This window comes from Giraffa tippelskirchi, chromosome 13, assembly GCF_054371585.1.
Source record: "Giraffa tippelskirchi isolate mGirTip1 chromosome 13, T2T-mGirTip1v1.2.pri, whole genome shotgun sequence".
Classification (NCBI taxonomy): domain Eukaryota; kingdom Metazoa; phylum Chordata; class Mammalia; order Artiodactyla; family Giraffidae; genus Giraffa; species Giraffa tippelskirchi.
In genome coordinates, this window is record NC_137287.1 from 27,347,567 (window position 1) to 27,371,011 (window position 23,445).

Sequence of the window (23,445 nt, forward strand, 5' to 3'; positions counted from 1 at the left end):
GAGAACCTACCGTAATGAGAAGCCCACAAACCACAACTAGAGGAAGCTGGACCCCGCACACCCCAAAATAAATAAATTAAAAAAAAATTTTTTTTGTAAATGAAATACTAAACATTTATCTCACACAGTCATGACTCTGAGAGTGGCTTAGCTGGGTGACTCTGGCTTAGAGATTCTCATGAGATTGCAGTCGTGATGACAGCCTGGGCTGCAGTCATCTGAAGGCTTGACTGGGGCTTGAGGATCCACTTCCATGGGTGAGTGAGCCATCACTCACATGGCTGTAGGCAGGAGACCTCCGTTCCCCACTCTGTGGGCTTCTCCACAGGGCTGCTTGAGTGTCCTCACAATATGGCAGCTTGCTTTCCCTGGACAGAGTGAATGGAGGGAGAACAGGGGAGGAAGCTGCAATGTCTCTTATAGCCTAATCTATGACTTACACACGCCATCACTTACTCTTGATTTTGTTAGAAGCAAGTCACTAAGTCCAGCTGACACTCAAGGGGAGAAGAATTAGGCTCCACCTCTTGAAGGGAAGAGTATCAAAGAATTTGTGGACATATTTTTAAAATCACCATGGTATCCCAGAGGGATGGGATGGGGAGGGAGGTGGGAGGGGGGTTCAGGATGGGGAACACATGTAAACCCGTGGCTGATTCATGTCAATGTATGGCAAAAACCACTACAATATTGTAAAGTAATTAGCCCCCAACTAAAATAAATAAATTTATTAAAAAAAAAAATCACCATGGTATCTATTCTCCCCACTTTACAGATGAGGAGACTGAGGCTCCACAAAGCAAAGTGGTTTACCCAAACCTTTTCTTTCTGATGAAAAGAGACTGCAGAGGACTGCAGGGAGCCATCAGGCCCAGCCTCTGTATCCATGAGTCCCCAGAGCTCCGGGAGAGTAAATTTTGGGTTAAGCAAGGCTGTAATTCTTTTCTCTCCCCCACAAAGGACCTGGAGGAACAACTGGAGGAAGAGGAAGCTGCCAGGCAGAAGCTACAACTTGAGAAGGTCACAGCTGAGGCCAAGATCAAGAAACTGGAGGATGATATTCTGGTCATGGATGATCAGAACAATAAACTGTCAAAAGTGAGTGGGGATGGACTTCCCTAGTGGTCCAGTGGTTAGACTCTACTGCATGGGGGAGTGGGTTCAATCCCTAGTCAGGGAACTAAGATCCCACATGCCCTGTAATGTGGCCAAAAATTAAAAAAAAAAGTGAATGGGGCTGAGCATCTGCACTAAAATGACAGGCTCATCAGGACTATCTATACCTTCAGACACCTTCCCTTTTTTAGCCAGATAAAAGGAATTAAAGGCTGAAAAAGCGGTTACCTCTGGCGTTGACGTGGCGGCCTTGTGACCACTGTCAGGATGCAGGCATGCCATGGATGGGGTCCCCGGTGGTCCCAACAGTGCCAGGGCCACTGTGGAACAAGTGTCAGGAACACCACAACAATGCAACCCCCAAATTGTGCAAGGGAGGGTGGGCAATGTACAAGGGAGAGTGGGCAATGTGCCTGAGACCGGGGGCCCGTCTCACATTCTCACCACCCACTTCTAGTTCCTAACAGAGGACCAGCTGTCCTGGGATTGAGGGGCTTCTGGGATGTGAGAGTTTCAGCCCCCAAACCAGAAAAGTCCCAAGATGAGTAGGTCACCCTAGTCAGTATTCACTAAGCAGCCCCACTATGGGTAGACTACCTTTAATCCTGGATGCCAGCTGGGCACCAACTGTGAGACAGGCCTGGTGTCAGGGACAGGGAGTGCATGGTGGAGGAGGACCCAATCCTCGAGGGGCTTATGTTCTAGAGAGACAACAAGTAAATGATTGTACAAGCAACCACTAATTGCTGTCATGATCAGGGTTCTGAAGGAGGTGTTCACCCTCTTATAAGAGTAGAGCACTAGGGGATGGAGGTGGGGCATTCAGGGGAGGCTTCCTGGAGGAGGTGACATTTCAGTGGAAACCTGAAGAATGAGGAGCAGTTAGAGGGAGAAGGGGTGGAGACACATCCCCAGGGAGATGGTCCCGCCTGTTTGGAAGAGCCCTGAGGCCTGTGGTAAGAAAGGAAAGAGGCCCCTCAGCTGGGACATGAAGTTAAGGGGTGGAGGGGCCTGAGGTGGGGAGTGGCCAGTCTTTGGAAAGTATTATTGTTGAGGAACTTACTTTTCCCCATTTAAAACTCTAGGTTGCATTTGGTTATAGTGTGGATTGTCCTTTCAGCTGTTTATCTGGAAATTACTAAACATAGACCCCAGAGAAAAGGAAAAAAACTGATGATATTTCTTTTTCTTTTCCCCCAAAAGGAGCGAAAACTCCTTGAAGAGAGGATTAGTGACTTAACAACAAATCTTGCAGAAGAGGAAGAAAAAGCCAAGAATCTTACCAAACTGAAAAACAAGCACGAATCTATGATTTCAGAACTGGAAGGTAAAATGGCTTCTGGCGAGGCTCTGAGGGCATATTTGACTTTATTTTATTTTTTTTTTAATACCAAAACCATTTTGTATTGGGGTATAGCCAATTAACAATGTTGTGATAGTTTCAGGTGAACAGTGAAGGGGGTTATTTTAAAAGCAGGAAAATAAGACAGGACATTTGAGAACGGTGGATTACGGCAGGAAAGGGACAGTCCTACCTAGCTGCGTGCTCACCCTTAGTGAACACACACATTCATTCTAGAAGGTGCTTGTCACCAGTGCTGACTTTCCTTCCACAAGACCGTGGTGCGGGTGGGATAGTTCCTGGGTGTGTGTGTGTGTGAAGTGCCTGAGCAGAAAGGCTCGTCCTCCAGGGGTTTCTCGGGTAGTGTCCACCCCCTGAAGCGCCCTGGCTTTTTCACAGTGCGGCTGAAGAAGGAGGAGAAAAGCCGGCAGGAGCTGGAGAAGCTCAAGAGGAAGCTGGATGGTGAGGCCAGCGACTTACACGAGCAGATCGCAGAACTGCAGGCGCAGATCGCCGAGCTCAAGATGCAGCTGGCCAAGAAGGAGGAGGAGCTGCAGGCGGCCCTGGGCAGGTACGAGGCTGCCGGGGGCAGGTCCAGTGTGCGCTCCTGGCCCGAGGGCCCCTGCTGATCTGCGGTGGGGAGGGGCCTGGTCCTCCTCCAGGCAGGCCCCCATCTCACATGAAGTGGCCCCGACCTGGCCTCCCAGCTGCCTCTCAGTCCTGCTGGCACCCCTAGAACCTCGGCTTCAGCCTTCTTCTCTCCCTACCAAGCTCATCCTCTCTACTGCCACTGTGCCCGCCCCTTGGGTGCCCATCCTTTGTCATCTGCGCCCCTGTCCTGGATTTCTGTTTGCACAAAGAAGCCCTTCCATCAGCATCACAAACACCACGTGTCTGAGGCTGGAGGACCCTCCTGTCCTGGGCTGTCTCCTTCTGAGGCCCCTCTTTATGTGAATACCAGTCTCCTCCCAAGCATTTGCCCCCTTCTCTTCCCGCCCAGGGTACAGCAGACTCAGCCTGTTCCATGCGGTGTGTCCCCCACCCATTTTTCTGTGCCCCCTTCTCCCAGCTCGGAGCTGGGTTCGCTCTAACAGCCTCCCCCTGGGGGTATTACAGCAGCGACTCACAGTTATTTACCTGCTCACCGTGTGCTGAGCTCTGCTCAAGCGGTATCTTTACCGACACCTGGCCAGGTGTTGCTGTATCTCCAGTCACTGAGGAGGAAGCTGCGCCAGGGGAGGTGAAGGAACCTGGGCCAGTTGCCCGGCTTTTGAGAGATGGGCTGGGAGTCGCTTTCTGGTTGGTCCCCTGGCCAGCTCTCTCTCAGCCCATTTATGCCAGGCGACCGCGCTAGGGTGATGGGCCACCTCGTGTCTTCCCTCCACTAGTCCCTTTCCATCCATCATGGACGAAACCAGAAGCAGCTCCGCCGTGTTCCGGAGGGAGCTCCCTTCCATGCCCTCTGGTCAAGGTTCCCCACCTCCCACCCTGACCCACAGTCAGGTGGTGTCTCCCCTGGTGTTAACATCCCTACCCCCAACAAGCAGTGCCTGGCCAAGCACTTTGCATGGAGCAGGACTCAGACATGGAGCAAATAGAAGGGAGAATCGACCAGTAGTTATTGGGGAGGAATACTTGCCTAACACTCAGAAAGCATCTGTTGGGTTCCTGCTGTGGACCAGGCACCATGCTGTCTGGGACTCTCTCTGTCTCTGCGTCTCTGTCTCTCTGTTTCTGCCTCACTTTTCACACACACACACACACACACACACACACACACACACACACGTGCAGCATGACCTGTTTTCTTATATCAGCCCTCAGAAACTACATCCTGCATGAACCTCCAACCAGTCCAACATGGCAAGAAGGGGTCTTGTGTGTCTCGGGACCCGAATGGAACATGTTCTGATATTTGTGGAACCCAAATGACTGGTTCCAGAAAGCCATTTTTGGCCACCGCGTGGGGTGGATAGCAGGGGGCCCGGGACCCCAGGGTCTTAGTTCTGGTGATCTGTCCTCGGCAGGCTGGATGACGAAATCTCTCAGAAGAACAACGCCCTGAAGAAGATCCGAGAGCTGGAAGGTCACATCTCAGACCTCCAGGAGGACCTGGACTCAGAACGGGCTGCGAGGAACAAGGCGGAGAAGCAGAAGCGGGACCTGGGGGAGGAGCTGGAGGCACTGAAGACAGAGCTGGAGGACACGCTGGACAGCACGGCCACCCAACAGGAGCTCAGGTGAGGAGCCCCCACCCAGCCGGCCAGCCGCTCTGATGGGTCAGGACAGCTGGTAGAAAGGGGTAAACCCACACAGATCCTGAGTCATGGGGCTCCTTAGGCCCTACATTTATCATGCTGATTGCATTTTGCTTTAACTGATATAAGCATGCTTAATTTTTTTTTGAAAATTTTTTTATTGAAATATAGTTGATTTACAATATCATGTTAGTTTCAGGTACACAGCAAACTGATTCAGTTCTGTTCTTAACAAAAAGAACATCTCAGAAAACTGAGTAATAAATATTTGTGTCTAATTAAGCCACATGGATACCTAAAAGGGCTCTCATATCTTCCTACCCTGGAGATGATTAGCTGCTTGGCATTTGCGAGTTTACTGTTACCCAAAGAGGGTAATTGGAAAAACTGGATTTTTTAATTATTTGAAAATACTAATAATTTATTATACTTGATGTTATAAATACTAACATCAAATCTAATAAAACATTTTAATATGTCTGAACCATGAAAATCAACTTGTAAGTTAAGCATGCTTATTTTTTAAATTTATTTATTTTTAATTGAAAGATGATTGCTTTACAATATTGTGTTGGTTTCTGCCATACATCAACATGAATCGGCCATAGGTATACATATGTCCGCTCCCTCTTGAACCTCCCTCCCACCTCCCTCCCCCCACCCCATCCCACCCCTGTAGGTTGTTACAGAGTCCCAGTTTGAGTTCCTTGAGTCATATAGCAAATTCCCACCAGCTATCTATTGGACATATGGTAGTGGATATGTTTCCATGTTACTCTCTCCGTTCGTCCTACGCTCTCCTTCCCTCACCCCTTCCCGTGTCCATAAGTCTGTTCTCGGTGTCTAGTCATGCTTATTTTTTAATTTTGTCTTACATCACAGGAGGTGGATATACTCAATTAGAGAATGACTTGAAAATTATAGGAAAGTTAGACACCAAAAGCATCGCCCCCAGTCCCACCATGGTTAAAATTTTGGGGAATTTCATTCCTGTCTTTTCCTGTGTGTGTATAAGTTTTGTGTTAAATTTTCAAAATAATATTTATCAGATTGGTCTTCACTTGAAGTGTCACTGCTAGCTAACTGACAATACCCAACCAAAAAGCAGAAACAAAAACGGGTCACCTGCCAGATAATGAATGCCAGCTTCAGTGAAACTAGGTCATTTATTTATTCAACAAACACACAAATGTGTTTTGAGTGCACCCTGTGTCAAGTGCTGTGCTAACATGGAGATTTACTTCCCACATTTTGGGTTTTGTGTTACATCACTTAGCTGGGCCTAGAAGCCAGCACAACTTTCTGCCCCCTTTGCACTGGCCCAGAGCAGTGGCTCATCGTAGTGAACTCAGACTATTTGGGTTCAAACTCTTGGTCAGTCACACATTGGTTTTAATACCTTGGGCAAGCTGCTTACTCTTTCTTAGCTTTTGTTTCCTCATCTGTAAAACAGAAATAATGATACACTTGCCTCTAAAGGTCACTCTGAATATTCTATCAGATGACATATACCCAGAACTTAGGTCAGAGCTTGGCATATAGCGTATCCCTCAGTAAATAAAGCTAATGTTAATATTTACAGAACAGTCTGCAACTCACTTTGCATTCTTCCAACAATACCATGTGTTTTATTTTGTGTATTTGTTTGTCGGCCCTGGGAGATTCTGGGAGGTAGCATGCTCCTCTTTTTTATAGCTACCTCCTTGTTTTGAGGAAATTCCAGGTCCAGAGAGGTTATGTGACTCACCTGAAGTCACACAGCTTGGGAGGGATAGCGACGAAGACGTCAGTTCCAGATCCCGGGAGACCCCTCACTCCTCTGCACTGAGGCAAATCTCTGGCTCCTCCGCTGCCAGCCACTGTGTTCTTCCTGTCCAGGGCCAAGAGGGAGCAGGAGGTGACGATGCTGAAGAGAGCCCTGGATGAGGAGACTCGGTCCCACGAGTCCCAGGTGCAGGAGATGAGGCAGAAGCACACACAGGTGGTGGAGGAGCTCACTGAGCAACTGGAGCAGTTCAAGAGGGTGAGTCGCAACAAAATACAAAGAATGATCTGTCAACAGCTTCAAGTAACTACATGTGAGCATCTGCACTAAGACCACTAACAAGCTACAGTGATTCTAATGAGAGTGATGGCACCCAGCATTTATGCTTACTGAATATTATGTTGATTAATCTTTTCTACCACCCACTGGGATGGGTACAATGAAGCCCCTTTGACACAAGGAGGAACTGAGGTCCAGAGTACCTAAAGGTCATGCAGCTATTGACAGAATCCCAGCAGTCTGGCTCTGGCTTGCGTGCATGCTCAGTCACTTCAGTCGTGTCTGACTCTTTGCAACCCCATGGACTGTAGCCCACCAGGCTCCTCTGTCCATGGGATTCTCCAGGCAAAAATACTGGAGTGGGCTGCCGTGCCCTCCTCCAAAGGATCTTCCCAACCGAGGGTTCGAACCCGTGTATCCTGCATTGGCAGGCGGGTTACCACTGGAGCCACCTGGGAAGCCCTGGCTCTGGACTCATCTCTTAGCCTCTCCAGGGTAGGGTCTCCAGGTATGCCCTTGTGGATAAGCAGTTTAGCAAAATTCTGGGAAGGTAGCTGAACACTGAGGACAGTCTAGCCATCTTCATTTCTCTGCAGATTGGAGCAAGACTGTCATCATTTGAGTGGCAAGATACCCCTCCCTGGTGTAGTTTGAGAATGGCTAGATCTAATCCTCTTCTGATGCTTGGCTATTTGGGGGTGCACAGGATCTGAGGCAGTTAACTAGCACTAAAATGCTGTGTATCCGGAACTTCCTCTCGCTTTGGAGAATGTCCTTGTGTTTCATTCCCAGGGAAGAGTTTTTTTTAGCTTATGACATCCTGCTAGGTGGCTTCCTTAAAAGTCTGAATTATACCACCATCAGTGCTGCAGCTTTCCTCCAGAACTTTCTAGGTTGAATGGCTGTTGTGTTACCTAAGAATTGTTGGCATTGGCATTAGTTTCTATCGCCAGTCAAGATAAATGTTCTTTGAGACTCCCCTGGTGATCCAGTGGCTAAGGCTCTGTGCTCCCAATGCTGGGGGCCTGGGTTTGATCCCTGATCAAGGAACTGGATCCCACGTGCCTCAACGAAAATGATCCCGCATACCACAAGAAAGATCCCAGGTGCCATAACTAAGACCCTGACTCAGCCAAATTCACCAGGGAATCCCAATTAAGACCCAGCTTAGCCAAATCAATAAATATTAAAAAAAAAAAAAAAAGATAAATGTTCTTCCATGAGCTGGTTCACCACTAGTTCGATCATAATCTCAAAATTTTCCCATACATTTAAATAATGCCAGCAACCCCTTGTATGGCATTGAGTATATGCCACTGTTTCAAAGTTTTATGGACACCAACTCATTTAATCTTGCCCGTGACCTTGGCTAAAATGCACATCTCCAGGCCCCACACTGAAACACACTGTCCGCGACTGAATCCCCTCACGCTCCAAGTGGAGAAAAGGCTACCTACCTGTTCGTGTCCTCTTGTCACTCATCATGTGGGGGCTGAATACGAACCTTCAGCATTTTGTCAGTTCTTTTGTGTTGGACAGATAAGATCTTGCTAGTTTTATCTACAACATGTATTTCCCCTTTCAATTGTCTTCTCTTTATTATTTTCAGATAATAATAAATATTAATAAATAATAAATATTTCAGATAATAAGAAACATAAATAATACTAAATTATTATTTTATTTTTTTACTTTTTGGCCATGCCCTGTGACATGAGGGATCTTAGTTCCCTGACCAGGGATCAAATCTGAGCTCTTTGCATTGGAAGCATGGAGTCCTAACCACTGCATCGCCAGGGAAGGCCCCAGAAATTATTTTTTAATTAATTATTTATTTTTGGCTGCGCTGGGTCTTTGCGGCTGCGCTCAGGCTTTCTCTAGTTGTGGCGAGTGGGGGCTCCTCTCTAGTCGTAGTGCGTGGGCTTCCCATTGTGATGGCTTCTCTTGTTGTGGAGCAAAGGCTCTAGGGCGTGCGAGCTTCAGTAGTTGTCTCATGGGCTTAGTTCCCCTGGGCCGTACATGGAGTCTTCCAGGACCAGGGATGGAACCAGTGACCCCTGCATTGGCAGGTGGACTCTTAACCACTGGACCACCAGGAAGTCCCCCAGAAAATTTTATTGTGATAGAAATTGAATCCAAATGGGCTCTACCCACCTGATGGAATAATAAGTCCTCCAGACAGTAGTAAGGTACATTTGTCACTTTTACTCTAAGTTTGGAAAGCTAACTGACCAGCGGTGAGCCAGGTGGTCATCTGAGATGAGCAGGCACTGGAGGCCTCTTTGCAGAGACTCAGCTGTTCTAGCCATCCATGCCTGACCTGTGTGAGCAGGGGGAGGCTCGGCACGCCTGCCCACCATCTCAGGAGCATTGAAGAGGGGGACTATTTTACCTCTAGCAACTTATCAGATTGTTGGTGAAAACTCATAGCATTGTTCCTACCTCGACTCCCCTTACGTGTGTACAATGTCACCACCATTCTGGGAAAAAGGTTTTAGGGGAGCCCAGATCCCATGAGGTCCCCCAGGGTCCTTGCATATCAAACTGCACTGTTGCCTTAAGAGGCACTTTGTCCCTGTCTGGGGTCCTGGCAACACTAAATGGACTTCGTCACCACAGAACTGGCCTCTGAGGGTGCCTGACACTGCACAGACCTGCCCAGGAGCTGAGGGCGAGCCCCCTGTTGCTTTTTCCACTCTTGGGACCCACACACTTCTCTCTTGCTCCTTTCCTCCTATAGACCCAGGAGAAGGCCCCTCCTTTCTTCTGCTTTTTCCCCCAAATACTTTTTTTCTTAGAGAAACTCCTATGCCTACAAGTGCTGGTTAGATAAAATAGCTTTCTCTAAACTTTCACAGAAATGGCAGTGTACATCTGATGATAAATCCATGGACGATAGGGAGTGGTGGGGACTGGGGCTGAGTGTAGTGTGACTGCCCTGTTTACAGGGCCAGCTGTTACTCAGATCCAGCTGATTGCTCTCTTACAGGAAGCAAGACCTCTGTTTCCAGATCTTTACTTTTTTTTTTTGGAAGTCAGATTTTAAATAGATGTGTATGCAGCAAAATTCACCAACTTTAAGTGTATATAGTTCAGTGAATTTTGACAAATGATTTAACCACCACCCGCTCATGAAATAGAACATTTGATTTTTCAAATGAGAAGCTGGGGACCCAGATTTTTATGCGATATTTCTTTTTATTTACCTGACTCTGCCAGGTCTTAGTTGTGACACGTGGGATCTAGTTCCCCAACCAGGGATCAAACCCATGCCCCCTGCATTGGGAGTGCTGAGTCCTAGCCACTGGACCACGAGGGATGTCCCTATGTACTATTTCTTTATTAAAGTGTTAAAAGGTATAACATGGATCAAACAGGATGTAATGGCAGGGTTGATGCAGCCCAGGGGATGCTAGTTAGCACCTCTGAGCTTTAGCAAAACAGAATCCAGAAAGTCTCACTGGTGATTGTGTGCTCCCCACTGCCCCGTGTCCCTCCCCTGAGCTGGGGAGCACAGGTCCCCAGACCTACCAAGGGAGGGGGAAGCAAAGAGGAAGATCCACTGCTAGCACAGGTCCTTATCTTGAAACACTCTCCCAGCCATGGCCCTAATGCCTCCCTTCCCTTCTGCTTCTCTGGCTAGGCCAAAGCCAACCTGGACAAGAACAAGCAGGCGCTGGAGAAAGAGAACGCAGACCTGGCCGGAGAGCTGCGAGTCCTGAGCCAGGCCAAGCAGGAGGTGGAACACAAGAAGAAGAAGCTGGAGGTGCAGCTGCAGGAGCTGCAGTCCAAGTACAGTGACGGGGAGCGGGCCCGGGCCGAGCTCAACGACAAGGTCCACAAGCTGCAGGTGAGGCGACTTCATTGGGACCGTCTCTGAAGGATGAGGTTCTTCCTGCTAATGAAGCCCCTGTCCATTTCCTTGAGTTACATTCCTCAGGGAGATGAGATGGTTGCCCTATTCAATTTAACCTCTAAAAACTCCTACCTGCTCATTCAAAAAGAGTATTTATTGAGTGCCTGCTGTATGCCAGGTGCTGTGTTTAATCCTGAGATACAACAGCAAGGAAGAAGACAAACACTGTCCCTGCCCCTGGAGAACTCCAGCCCTGTGTGGGGAAAGACATTAATAACCATGCAGATGAATATGAAATGATGCTGGGAAGCAGAGACACATACTGCAATGAATATAAATAATACAAGGGCCTGGGCCTGTGGGAGGAGGAGTCAAGGAAGGCTTCCCTAAGAAGGATGTATAGTCTGACAGATAAGGCTGTCTACTTATAGACAGGGAATAGCATGTGCAAAGGCCCAGGACTAAGTGAGAAGTCAGAAGAGATCACATAAGGCCAGTAGAGCTAGAATGATAAATCTGATGGACAATAGGGGATGGTGGGGACTGGGGCCAAGTGGAGTTTACAGGAAGGGGAAGATATGTGGCACAAATGGGACTGGAGTGGGTTGGGGCCAGAAGACACAGGGCCTTCAAGGCCCTATTATATATGCATATCGGTCTTCACTCTGAGTGATGGGAAACCTCTACTGGGTTTTTAGCTGAAGAATGACATGGTCTGTTGGTCTTTGGTCTTGATTAGCTTTGAATAGACATTTGGACTGACTTGCCATTCATGGGATATGGCCTACCTTTTGATAAATATTTAATGTGCTTAGAGCCTAGCACAAGAGTACAGGACAGCATGAAGTATGAGTTTTTCCACACACAGCTGAGCACAGGGGTTTTGCTATCCTAACACAAACAACATCATTTATATCCTCACTGTAAATGGGAGGAAGACGGATGGTGGGCTGGTATCTCCGAAAGAACTTGTTCAGAGATACCAGGGCCTGGAGTAAAAGGCAGAGGAAAGGTAGAGAGAGCTTTCTACCTTTAGTGCCTGCATCTATGGTTTTGCTGTAAGGGTCAGTGAAAGGGCAAAGAGCAGGGGTGAGGCAAGAGAGGCGGTAGGGACAGGACCCTTGGATGTGGAGGTGCCCCCTGCAGCCTCTTCCCCCACTTCAGGGATTGCGTAAGTCCAGACCACTGCTCAGTGTCTGGACCCACACACCTGCTCTTCATGTTTGCCAACTTTGGCAAGCTCCAGGATCCATGTGGAGGGCTCAGGGCCCAATTAGTACAGTCTAACCAGAGTATAACAGGGTTCTGGAACCAGAGTCTACCAGAGATTGCAACTTGTAGGTGATGTCCTTTCCTCCCCTAGGGGGCCATGGAGTGACCATGAGCAGGCCCCTTAGCTCATGGGAACCTCTCAATCAGTGGATACCCCAAGGCCTGTCACTGAGTACAGAGAGCCTCTCTTACTTAAGGACGATCCTGTTCTGGATGATCCAACTAACCAGTCTCTCGGTGCCCACAGAATGAAGTGGAGAGTGTCACGGGGATGCTCAATGAGGCAGAGGGCAAAGCCATCAAACTGGCCAAGGACGTGGCGTCCCTTGGGTCCCAGCTCCAGGACACCCAGGTGGGTATCAGGCCACGTCATCCGGAGGCACCTGGGGTACAGCCTTCCTAGGGGTGGGCCCCTGGACTTCAGCGTGTCCTTTTTGTAGGAGCTGCTTCAAGAAGAAACCCGGCAGAAGCTCAATGTGTCCACCAAGCTGCGCCAGCTGGAGGACGAGAGGAACAGCCTGCAGGAACAGCTGGACGAGGAGATGGAGGCCAAGCAGACCCTGGAGCGCCACATCTCGACCCTGAACATCCAGGTGCCCACTGCGTGTCTTTGCCCTGGAGGGTAGATCAATGGCTCGGATGTGATTGTGGTAGAACGGTGGCCCTATTTTTACTTGACTCACTAGCTCCCCCCGCTGTTGAGTTTCTTCCGTGGCGCCATTTTGCTTGGCTCACTGGCTCCCCCTGCTGTTGATTTTATTCAATGATGGTCGTGGCTTCTTAGGGGCGTGAGGCTGGGACTCCCTTATCCCCGCCTCCTCTCATCCCACCCTGGACACTGCCGTTTCAGCTCTCTGACTCGAAGAAGAAGCTGCAGGACTTTGCCAGCACCGTGGAGTTGCTGGAAGAGGGCAAGAAGAAGTTCCAGAAGGAAATTGAAGGCCTGACCCAGCAGTACGAGGAGAAGGCAGCTGCTTATGACAAACTGGAAAAGACCAAGAACAGGCTTCAGCAGGAGCTGGACGACCTGGTCGTTGATTTGGACAACCAGCGACAACTGGTGTCCAACCTGGAAAAGAAGCAGAAGAAGTTTGATCAGGTAGGGGCTGGAGGGCCCTCCCCTCTGCTCACGGACCCTGGCTGGGGGGCGAGGGTCTGGGTCTGCAGAACATCCAGCATGGCTGCTGCATGTATGGCAGCATCCCATCCTGGCTTTGCTGGACGAGATGGAAGGCTGGCCGGCTTGGGTGAGGCTCCTCGAGGGGTCAGTGAGGACAGCAGCGAAGCCTCAATGGCCATGACTTCCCAGGTTCCACCACCACCACAAGGGCCATCTAGAAACCCAGTTGTGCCTTGGTTTCTAGCCCTGATAAGGAATGAGGTTTACTGATTTTACTCATTCAGCGAGTATTTATTGGGTTCCTACTGAGGATTCCAATTAAAGTATCTACCCTTGAAATACCACTGTTCCTTAACATCTCATCACAAAGAATCTTGAGCACACAGCAAAGCAGAAAGCATTGTACTGTGACCACCTGGCCACTTACCACCTTGATTCAATCATTAGTGCCTTACCATACTGACTTGGGGCTTCCCTGGTGGCTCAGATGGTAAAGGATCTGCCTGGAATGCAGGGACCCGGGTTTGATCCCTGAGTCAGGAAGATCCTCTGGAGGAGGGAATGGCAACCCACTCCAGTATTCTTGCCTGGAGAATTCCGTAGACAGAGGAGCCTGGCAGTCCATGGGGTCGCAAAGGGTTGGACACGACTGAACGACTAACACTTCACTGACTTTATCACATGCTTATTTATAAGAGTGTATTACATCTCTCATTTGTATCTTATCTGTTGGATGTATTTCAAAGCAAATTACAGACAACTGTACATCACCCTCTTGATACCTCAGTACTGCATATAAACTACGGTTCATTTTTCAAAATATTTTTTTCTTCCCTTGAAGTAAAATTACATACAATGAAATACATAAATCTTAAGTATACACTCACCGAGTTCTGATAAATGCATACACCTGTATGACCCAAACCCCTAAATACCAGCTTTTAATATGTATTACTCAGAGTCAGTAAATACGATTTGGTTTACATGTGACTCGGGATTTATTCCAATCAGTTTGGGGATGGAATTTTGGGATTCTTCTCTTTTCTACCAGCCATCCCTTCTCTGTGCTAACAGCTTGTCCTCATTGCTTCTTATCTGCTGGTTCATTATCTGGTCCAGGGTGTGAGACTGCTCTATTATTTTCCCGTCACAAACAGTGGCGAGTTTTTGTATTGACTGCTGTTGGGAGTCCCTGTTACTTGCCCATCTTTGCTAGACTGTGGCAGTCTGGGTTTTGGATGCTACAGTGAATGTTGCTCTTTCTTTTTGTTGTTGTTTAGTTGCTCAAGTCATGTCCGATTCTTTGCGACCCCTTTCACTGTAGCCCACCAGGCTTTTCTGTCCATAGGATTTTCCAGGCAAGGATACTGGAGTGGGTTGCCATTTCCTTCTCCAGGGGATCTCCCTGACCCAGGGATCCAACCCAAGGCTCCTGCATTGGCAGGAGGATTCTTTTCCACTGAGCCACCAGGGAAGCCTCTCTATTTCTAAAGATGAGATTAACATCAGTATGGGGTGTTCTTGGAACTGCTTCCCCAGGCAGAGGGTGTGTGCAAATCCATCCACACGCTCACCATTTCCCTACTCATAGGGTGGCTCATAGGGTACTTTTGTAAGAGAGTGACTGTGGCCATGAAACAAAAGAATAGCTGGCCTCTGGCAGGATTAAGTGTCACCCTGACCTTGGTCACAGTATGTTCTAACCAACATGGGCAGCATTAGTGATTTCTAAGCACAAAGATACGGTGAATGCTGGCGCTGCAGAGCTGACCTAGAAGTCAGCAAGCAGGACTATTATAAACTATTTGCATAGATATGTGACCTCCTCCCAGCTGCACCAGGATGAGTTCAGCTGCACACAAGGCTTCTTCCCGATATTTGTGGTTAAATGCAGCCAACCCTGGGGCATGCCTAGAGCTCACTTCTGGGTCTTTTGCTATGTTGCAGTTGTTGGCTGAGGAGAAAAACATCTCTTCTAAATATGCGGATGAAAGGGACAGAGCCGAGGCAGAAGCCAGGGAAAAGGAAACCAAAGCCTTGTCGCTGGCGCGGGCCCTCGAAGAAGCCTTGGAAGCCAAAGAAGAGCTCGAGAGGACCAACAAGATGCTCAAAGCCGAGATGGAGGATTTGGTTAGCTCCAAGGACGACGTGGGCAAGAACGTAAGTGGCTCTTCATCGTCTTTGCTTGTCCACGTCCCTCCGCCCCCGACCCTCTCTGCTAGTTACCAGTCCACGGGTAAAGAGGGGGGCCCCACGCCTCATTCATGGTAAGCAATAATCAGGAATTAAAGAACAGCCTTTGGGGTTAGGGTCTGTGTCAAGGGTTCTGAGAGGAAGGCTGTGGTCTGGACTCCTGGTCACGCATGCCAGGGGTATCAAAAGCCACCTCCTGGACCATGATGAGCTGCCCGTCACAGGGGGCTGCCCAACCATCTTCATGACATCACCCCTCACGTCAAAGGTCCATGAGCTGGAGAAGTCCAAGCGGGCCCTGGAGACCCAGATGGAGGAGATGAAGACCCAGCTGGAAGAGCTCGAGGACGAGCTGCAGGCGACAGAAGACGCCAAGCTGAGGCTGGAGGTCAACATGCAGGCCCTTAAAGTACAGTTTGAGCGAGACCTCCAGGCACGGGACGAGCAGAATGAAGAAAAGCGGAGGCAACTCCAGAGGCAGGTAACCCATGGCGGGAGAGAGGGGAGGGAGAGGGGAGGGGAGGGGGAGGGAGAGGGGAGGGGAGGGGGAGGGAGAGGGGAGGGGGGCCAGCCGGCATTCCTTCCTTCTACCACCACTTCCTGGCTTCATGGAGACTCTGATTTCTCACCTGCGACCCGGGGATGGGAAGCCCACCTTTGGTGGTGGTGCAAACCTGGGCCCTGGGGGAAGGGGTCCGAGGCAGCCCTGCCCTGCAGCACACGTTTCTTGCCTCACCCAGCTCCACGAATACGAGACGGAACTGGAAGACGAGAGAAAGCAACGTGCCCTGGCGGTGGCGGCCAAGAAGAAGCTGGAAGGGGAGCTGAAGGACCTGGAACTGCAGGCTGACTCGGCCGTCAAAGGGAGGGAGGAAGCCATCAAGCAGCTGCGAAAACTGCAGGTGGGTGATGCCCTGAGTGCTGGCGGGTGATGCCCCAAGTACCAGGGAGGTCGGGTCCACAGCCGTGGGAGGACACAGCCTCCTTCTGTCGCTGATGCCTGGTCACCTGGTGCTTTTCCATCACGCTTTTGCTTTGGGGGCTGTTTCCTGCCCTAGGGGCGGGGGGTGGGGTGGGCACTATCCTCAAGCGTTTGGCTGCGGGCTTCCCTGGTGCCTCAGATGGTAAAGAATCTGCCTGTAATGCAGGAGACCCAGGTTCTATCCCTGGACTGGGAAAATTCCCTGGAGAAGGGAATAGCAACCCACATCAGTATCCTTGCCTGGAGAATTCCATGGACAGAGGAGCCTGGTGGGCTATACAGTCCACGGGGTTGCTGTGAAGAGTTGGACACGACTGAGACTAACACTCAGACCGCAGCACCGTTTCTTAGGTCTGTGGAGCCTGTCCATAGTGGTGCCCCCAGGCAGTCACCTGCGGCCAAGGACTTTGTGGTTAAATGGTGGGAAAGCCCTGGTGGCTCAGATGGTCAAGAATCTGCCCGCGATGCAGGAGACCCAGGTTCAGTCCCTAGGTCGGGAAGATCCTCTGGAGGAGGAAATGGCAACCCACTCCAGCATTCCTGCCTGGAGAATCCCTTGGACAGAGGAGCTGGCAGGCTACAGTCCACAGGGTTGCAAGGAGTCGAACACGACTAAGCGACTAACACACACACTTGGGCCGGCACAGAAAGGTAATCTGGGCCGCAGGACCTGGTGAGTAAGGACTTCTTAGCTGGTCTTGCCTGTCCTCATGTAGGCTCAGATGAAGGACTTCCAGAGAGAGCTGGAAGACGCCCGCGCCTCCCGGGACGAGATCTTTGCCACGGCCAAAGAGAATGAGAAGAAGGCCAAGAGCTTGGAGGCAGACCTCATGCAGCTACAGGAGGTAAAGCCTTCTCCGCACTGTGGGGACCCTGACGGGGAGGCCCTGGGCACCCCCAGCCTGGGTGCCCGCATTCAGCATCCCACAAGCGAAGGCCCAGTAGCATGGGTGTGGAAAGACACGGGGTTTTCTCGCTGACGGATCTGCAGGCCTCCCCCCAAGCTCAGAGGAGGCCAAGCCATTTTCAAGGGTGGCTGTGGAGACGGCCAGGAGCCTGCTACTGGGAGCGGGGTGGATGCTTGGGTGGGGCTTGGGCCTCCTGGCAGACAACCTGTTTCCTTCCTCCCCACCTCCCACCGTCCAGGATCTAGCGGCGGCCGAGAGGGCTCGCAAGCAGGCAGACCTGGAGAAGGACGAGCTGGCCGAGGAGCTGGCCAGCAGCGTGTCGGGAAGGTAGGAGCCGCCTGGGGAGAAAGGGGTCTCTAGACTCACATGATGATAGAGGCAATCAGTCAGAGGAGGCCTCCTGGACCGCATGTTTAGGCTGAACGTGATAACACATTCAGCTGAGCTTGTGACAGGGGTCATGGGTTTTTCACACCCTATTTGGTGGGGATGGGGCATCTGGGGATGTCCGGGAGGAGGGAACTGGTCCTCTTCTCAGGCCTGGCTTGGCTGACACCAGCTGGCCCCCTGCTTCCCAGCTGTGTGAGTCTGCACAAGCCTCTAAGCCTCCCTGAGTCTCGATTGTAAAAGAGGACGACGACCCAAAGGCATTGCTCCTCCGAGGGAGGGAGCTGTCTAAGCCAGGGGAGGCTGGAGGTCCCAGGGCGGCTGCCTTTCCCTTAGGAATGCACTGCAGGATGAGAAGCGCCGCCTGGAGGCCCGGATCGCGCAGCTCGAGGAGGAGCTGGAGGAAGAACAAGGCAACATGGAGGCCATGAGTGACCGCGTCCGGAAGGCCACGCAGCAGGTGGGGGCCGGGGCAGCCCGGATCCGCCCTGGGACAGGCCCTCGTCCCACCAGCCGCCACGCTTGTGCTGCACAGGCTCCTGTGTGCCAGGCCCGGGAAGGGTGAGGGGACGAGGCCAGAGAGTAGGGACCCAGCACATCCGCTCTGGAGCACCCGCTCCCTCCTCTCCGGTCACCCCAGCACCCGGCCTGCAGGGCCTCCCGTGGTGGCTCCCTCCAGCAGACGAGGCTCACCCACAAGGGCTTGGCAGTCTCCTTCCTGCCTTTTCCTTAGCCCCCACCTCACGACAGTGAGCACCCCTCCATGATGGGCACTGGGGACCCGTCGTGGAGCCAGAGTGGCACTGGGATGTGGCCTGGAAGGATGGCCAGGGAGGAGCTGGGTGCCGGAGGGGAGGGAGGGGGGCTACCAGGCGCCCTCCACCTGGTGACTTCCACCCTCCACCCTCCTCCCCAGGCGGAGCAGCTCAGCAACGAGCTGGCCACGGAGCGCAGTGCAGCCCAGAAGAATGAGAACGCGCGGCAGCAGCTTGAGCGGCAGAACAAGGAGCTGCGGAGCAAGCTGCAGGAGATGGAGGGGGCAGTCAAGTCCAAGTTCAAGTCCACCATCGCAGCCCTGGAGGCCAAGATCGCACAGCTGGAGGAGCAGGTGGAACAGGAGGCCAGGTACGGGGAGGGGGGCATCGAGCAGCACTCCAATGACCACCTGCTTGCCAGTGAGCGGTGGGGGCATGGAGGGGTCAGCCAGCCTCCCTGGGCATCAGCTCCAGCCGAGAATTGGGTCAGAGGTGCCTGTGCGGCAGCTGTGCTGGGTGAACTGAGCGAGAACACAGGAAGGCGCTATGCCCCGAGTAAGCCTCTGAGCTGTGCCCCGAGTGAGCCCCGAATGAGCCCCGAGTGAGCCTCTAGCTGCTCTGAGCGGCCGGACTCCTCAGTGACATCAGCCAGCCCCCCAGCCCGGGAGCTCCCGGGACTTCACCTAACCTGTGTCTGCAGGCTGTCACGTTAACGGGTACACCAAACATCCAGGTCCTCAGCCCCTTTGGCTCCCACAGTCATGGGCTACACGCAGTCCCTGAGCTGGAAGGTCACAGCACATTCATGACCATCAGACAGAGTCTAGATCCTTACACTGTTTTTGCCTTTTTTTGTGTGGTGACTTGATAGGTAAGTCACGTGCCACCACAGTTCACCAGTTTAAAGCACACGGCTCAGTGTGTGTGTGTGCTTAGTCGCTCAGTCGTGTGCAACTCTTTGCGATCCCGTGGACCGTAGCCCACCAGGTTCCTCTGCCCATGGAATTCTCCAGACAAGAATACTGGAGTGGGTAGCCATTCCCTTCTCCAGCGGATCTTCCCAACCCAGGGATCAAGGCCGGGTCTCCTGCATTGCAGGCAAATGCTTTACCATCTGAGCCACCAGTGCAGTTCAGTGGCTCTCAGCGTACAATTCATTGGCACACGTTCACTTCAGTCAACTGTAGCACATTAAGAAGAACCAGTAAGAAGTCCTGTATCCTTAGCCATCACCCTCTATTTTGCATCCCCGGCTCCAGGCAACCACTCATCTATTTTCTGTCTCTTGTCTATTCTGGACGTTTCACAAAGTGGGAGCATACGACACAGGGCCTCTTGCTAAGGCGGGCTTTCTTCACTGAGCATGTTTCCAAGGTCCTCCCGCACTGTAGCCAGGGTCAGCACGTCATTCCTTTTCACGGACGAATACTGTTCTCAGAATGAGCTCTGATTCGGGCTTAGGAAAAGTGCCCACGTGGGGACTTCCCTGGTGGCCCCGGTTAAGACTCTGTGCTCCCAATGCAGGGGGGACAAGGGTTCGATTCCAGGTCAGAGAACTAGATCCCACATGCCACAGCTGAGACCCAGTGCAGCCAAGTAAATAAATAAAATTAAAAAAAAAAAAAAAGAAAAGTGCCCACGTGGGTGATGCTGGTCGGGTTCATGCACTGGCTGCAGGGAGGCCTCCCCCATCTGAACCTTCCCTGCTTGCCCCATGTGCGCAGAGAGAAACAGGCAGCCGCCAAGTCACTGAAGCAGAAGGACAAGAAGCTGAAGGAGGCCCTGCTGCAGGTGGAGGATGAGCGAAAGATGGCAGAGCAGTACAAGGAGCAGGTAACCGCGCCCCGGCCCCCCACCCAGCCCCGCAGGCCCCGCCAGGCACCCACCTGACCCTCGGGCCACTCCTTGCCAGGCCGAGAAAGGAAACGTGAGGGTCAAGCAACTCAAGAGGCAACTGGAGGAGGCAGAGGAGGAGTCCCAGCGCATCAACGCCAACCGCAGGAAGCTGCAGCGCGAGCTGGACGAGGCCACGGAGAGCAATGAGGCCATGGGCCGCGAGGTGACGGCACTGAAGAGCAAGCTCAGGTGAGGCACCGGCCCCCGGGGGCCTGGGGTCACGGGCTGGGTGCGCGGGGTGGCCTGAAATGCCCACAGTGGCTCAGGGGCCCTCTCCCCGGAGCCGCTCAGCTCATCGTGTATGCAGCACCAGCTGTATGCAGCACTCGCCTGCGCTGGATGTGGGCGGGGCTCAGGTCACAGGGGCCCTGCCTCTGAGCGGCTCCCCTTCCGTCCTAACAACCAGTCCTTCCCCGTCCTCCTGGCAAGGAGCAGGAAGACCAGGCGGTGTCTCCCTGTCTCCTGAGACCCTTCCTTCTCTGTGTTAGGACATTGGCAGACTCCCTTCTCTCTTCCCTTCTCTTCTTCACTTTCTCTTCCCCGCTCTTCCTAACTCAGGGTTTCTCTGCCCGATCTCCATCCAGGGCTGAACAACTCTTTGTTCATCATGGGCTTCCTTGGTAGCTCAGATGGTAGAGTATCTGCTTGCAATATAGGAGACCCAGGTTCTATCCCTGGGTCAGGAAGATCCCCTGGAGAAGGGAATGGCAACCCACTCCAGTATTCTTGCTTGGAAAATCCCATGGACAGAGGAGCCTGGTGGGCTACAGTCAGTCCATGGGGTCACAAAGAGTCAGACACGACTGAGCGACTGTCATGGGCTGGCCTGTGCCCTGTAGGACGCTGAGCAGCACCCCTGGCCTCCACAAGCTAGATGCAGCGGCGCTTCCCCTGATGTCCCTGGGGGAGCTGTTGCCCACAGTCAAGCCCCTCTGCCCTAAGTGGGCGGGGTTGTTTTCTCTCCCATCCCTGAACCTCTGGGCCTGAAGGCAGTAGGTGCTCCCTGCTCCCCAGGGCTCCTTCCAGCCCCTGGTCCCCCCGGTTCCCTGAAAGGTCTAGCTCCACGCTTTCCATGTCACTCGTCCACACCCTGTAGGCTGGTGATCCAGCTTAAAGTCCATGACATTCTCTCCTCCAGAGCCCTGCCACTCGCCCGCACGCCCGCTAACTCTCTCAGCCCTAACCTAACCATCAGGCATCACATCATCAGCCCACCACCACCTTGCTTCAGCTCTCCCCTCTGTCTCCACTGGGGTCTTGCACCCCTCGGCTCATCCTCTCGCAGCCCCACCGACTCCACGGTTACGATCAGCCTCTCCTACATCCTCCACATTCTAGTCCCTCTTCCTGCTGTGCTGGGCTCACTTGGTTAAAATACAACCCAAATGAAACCCAGCTGCCAACCTTGTGCAGCTCAAAGCTGTGTGAGAAAGCCAACAGGAGCGCTGCCACTTCCATTGAGAAACGTGCCATTGAGACACCAAGCTGACCCCCCTTAGTGCTGCTGGGACTTTCCCCGCCCCTCTCCTCTCACCTCCCCCCTCCCCCTCCTCCAGCCTCACCCCTCCCGCAGCCTCTCACCCCTTCCCTCCCCCAGCCTCACCCCTCCCCCAGCCTCTCATCTCTCCCCCACCCTCTCTGCATCCAGAATCCAACCACTTCTTGCCACCTGGTCCAACCTGCCCTCTCCTCCAATCTGGACGACTTTCTCAGCCTCCTCATGGGCCTCTCGCATCCATTCTGGCCTCTTATAGTCCGTTCTCAACACAGAAATGGTGTGGGATCATGCCCCTCCGTTGTTTGGGGCCCTCCATGGGCTCCCATCTCGTTCAAAGTAACATCTTTACAATGTTTAGTTCCACTGGGCCCTGCATGATCTCTGTCCTCTGCCTCCTAAATTACCCCCCCAGCTCTTCATCTTCTGCCTCAGGGCCCTTGCACCGGGCTGCTGTCTTTGCCCAGAAAGCTCCTCCCCCAGCTCATTGCAATAGCTGCCCCCTCCTCCCCTTCCTTCAGGTGTTTACTCATCCATGTGATCAGAACTTCCTGCCTCACTCCCTGCCATTCTCCTCTCTGTCATCGTGGAACTTATTCTTTTACTTATCTCATATCCAGTCTGTCCTCACTCTTGGCCTGCAAGGCCATAAACACAAAGCCTGTGTCTGCTTATTCATCCCCAGTGTCTGGGCACAGAATAAGCCTTCAGTTGTTGAGTCAGAGATGATGTTTCTCCAGCCTCAGACATTCTCATACCACCTTTGCATTTTGCCTTAGTCTCTTACCAACTGTACTTTTGTTGACTTGCTACTTTCTTTGAAATTTACTGTGTAAATCATACATGTGTCTATTGACAAATGAAACCTACCTCCCCTGTATTGTTAAACCAGGGTCCCTTGCATCAACAGGTCACAATCAAGTTAAACACAGTGAAAACAAAACAACAGTGAGTTCTAGCTATCGTGGCCACAAACTGATGACTGTGACCTGAAGGCCGACTTCTCATTAAAAAGGCAATGACAGAAAACGACATTAGCACCAAACAGACTCTCTGCCATATCAGATGTATTTAAAGAGTGGAAAGGGGAATCACTTTCTCACCGTGCAATTCAGCAATCCAAGGGCATGCCTGGGAACCTTCTGAAATCACCGGGCATCTCAGTTCCAGACTCTGAGAACCACTCTAGGAGACAAAGGGAAGCCTGATCCTCTTTCACAAGCAGCTGGCTCGGAGTGCAGGCATTCAGGAGGGAGCCCCCTGCCCGTGCAAGGTGACGGATGGGTGGTGTGCCCCCACTGCTGGAACCCCCAGAACCCTCTCTGCTGCTGACTGGACGCTGCCCTTCCGTGGCTGAGCCGTTGGGGAGCAGTCGGCCACCCCAGCTCTCTTGCCACTTTGTTGTCACTGTCCCTTTTTTGGGACTGATGTCTTTTTTTTTATTTAAATTTTTAAAATCTTTAGGCTGCACTTCGAGGCTTATGGGATCTTAGTTCCCAGACCAGGGATTGAACCCAGTTCTCGGCAGTGAGAGCTCGGAGTCCCAACCACTAGACCACCAGGGAATTCCTGGGACTGGTCATTCGTGCAGCACAAGCCAACCATCCCTTTTGGATTCTGCCCCGGATAACTGACCCTTCTCGGGGCCATACAGGCCGGTATTAGACCACCCATTTTTTACAGTTAACACAAGCATATGTGTACATATGGGTGGAAGACAACTCCCACCTTTGCTGCCTCCTCTGAGTCCTCCAAACGTGCAAAAACCCAAGATCAAGCACGAGGGCTGTGAGTGAGGTTTGCAAGCCTAGCCAGCTCCTC

General features: G+C 51.9%; 2 protein-coding genes across 13 annotated transcripts in view; one reads left to right on the plus strand and one right to left on the minus strand.

The window, feature by feature from the left end:
* MYH11 (myosin heavy chain 11) overlaps positions 1-23,445 on the plus strand; it is a 124,555-nt gene that overhangs the window by 96,630 nt on the left and 4,480 nt on the right. For 6 of the 7 annotated variants that reach the window (XM_081556280.1, XM_081556278.1, XM_081556274.1 and 3 more), the window contains 18 exons: positions 961-1,098; positions 2,320-2,443; positions 2,858-3,029; positions 4,486-4,698; positions 6,595-6,739; positions 10,404-10,610; positions 12,136-12,240; positions 12,329-12,481; positions 12,739-12,987; positions 14,956-15,168; positions 15,470-15,682; positions 15,942-16,103; positions 16,900-17,028; positions 17,330-17,418; positions 17,815-17,938; positions 18,395-18,603; positions 19,958-20,066; positions 20,146-20,318. In XM_081556280.1, coding sequence (XP_081412406.1) covers positions 961-1,098; positions 2,320-2,443; positions 2,858-3,029; positions 4,486-4,698; positions 6,595-6,739; positions 10,404-10,610; positions 12,136-12,240; positions 12,329-12,481; positions 12,739-12,987; positions 14,956-15,168; positions 15,470-15,682; positions 15,942-16,103; positions 16,900-17,028; positions 17,330-17,418; positions 17,815-17,938; positions 18,395-18,603; positions 19,958-20,066; positions 20,146-20,318 — 2,927 coding nt within the window. Of the gene's footprint in view, positions 1-960; positions 1,099-2,319; positions 2,444-2,857; positions 3,030-4,485; positions 4,699-6,594; positions 6,740-10,403; positions 10,611-12,135; positions 12,241-12,328; positions 12,482-12,738; positions 12,988-14,955; positions 15,169-15,469; positions 15,683-15,941; positions 16,104-16,899; positions 17,090-17,291; positions 17,419-17,814; positions 17,939-18,394; positions 18,604-19,957; positions 20,067-20,145; positions 20,319-23,445 lie in introns of all 7 variants that reach the window. The other variant, XM_081556273.1, reaches the window with a different exon arrangement.
* The window catches only part of NDE1 (nudE neurodevelopment protein 1), a 54,772-nt gene continuing 41,265 nt past the window's right edge, over positions 9,939-23,445 (minus strand). For 2 of the 6 annotated variants that reach the window (XM_081556287.1, XM_081556286.1), the window contains one exon: positions 11,406-12,957. The gene's annotated coding sequence lies outside the window, so the exon portion shown is untranslated. Of the gene's footprint in view, positions 12,958-22,727; positions 22,810-23,445 lie in introns of all 6 variants that reach the window. The other 4 variants (XM_081556281.1, XM_081556289.1, XM_081556283.1 and 1 more) reach the window with 4 other exon arrangements.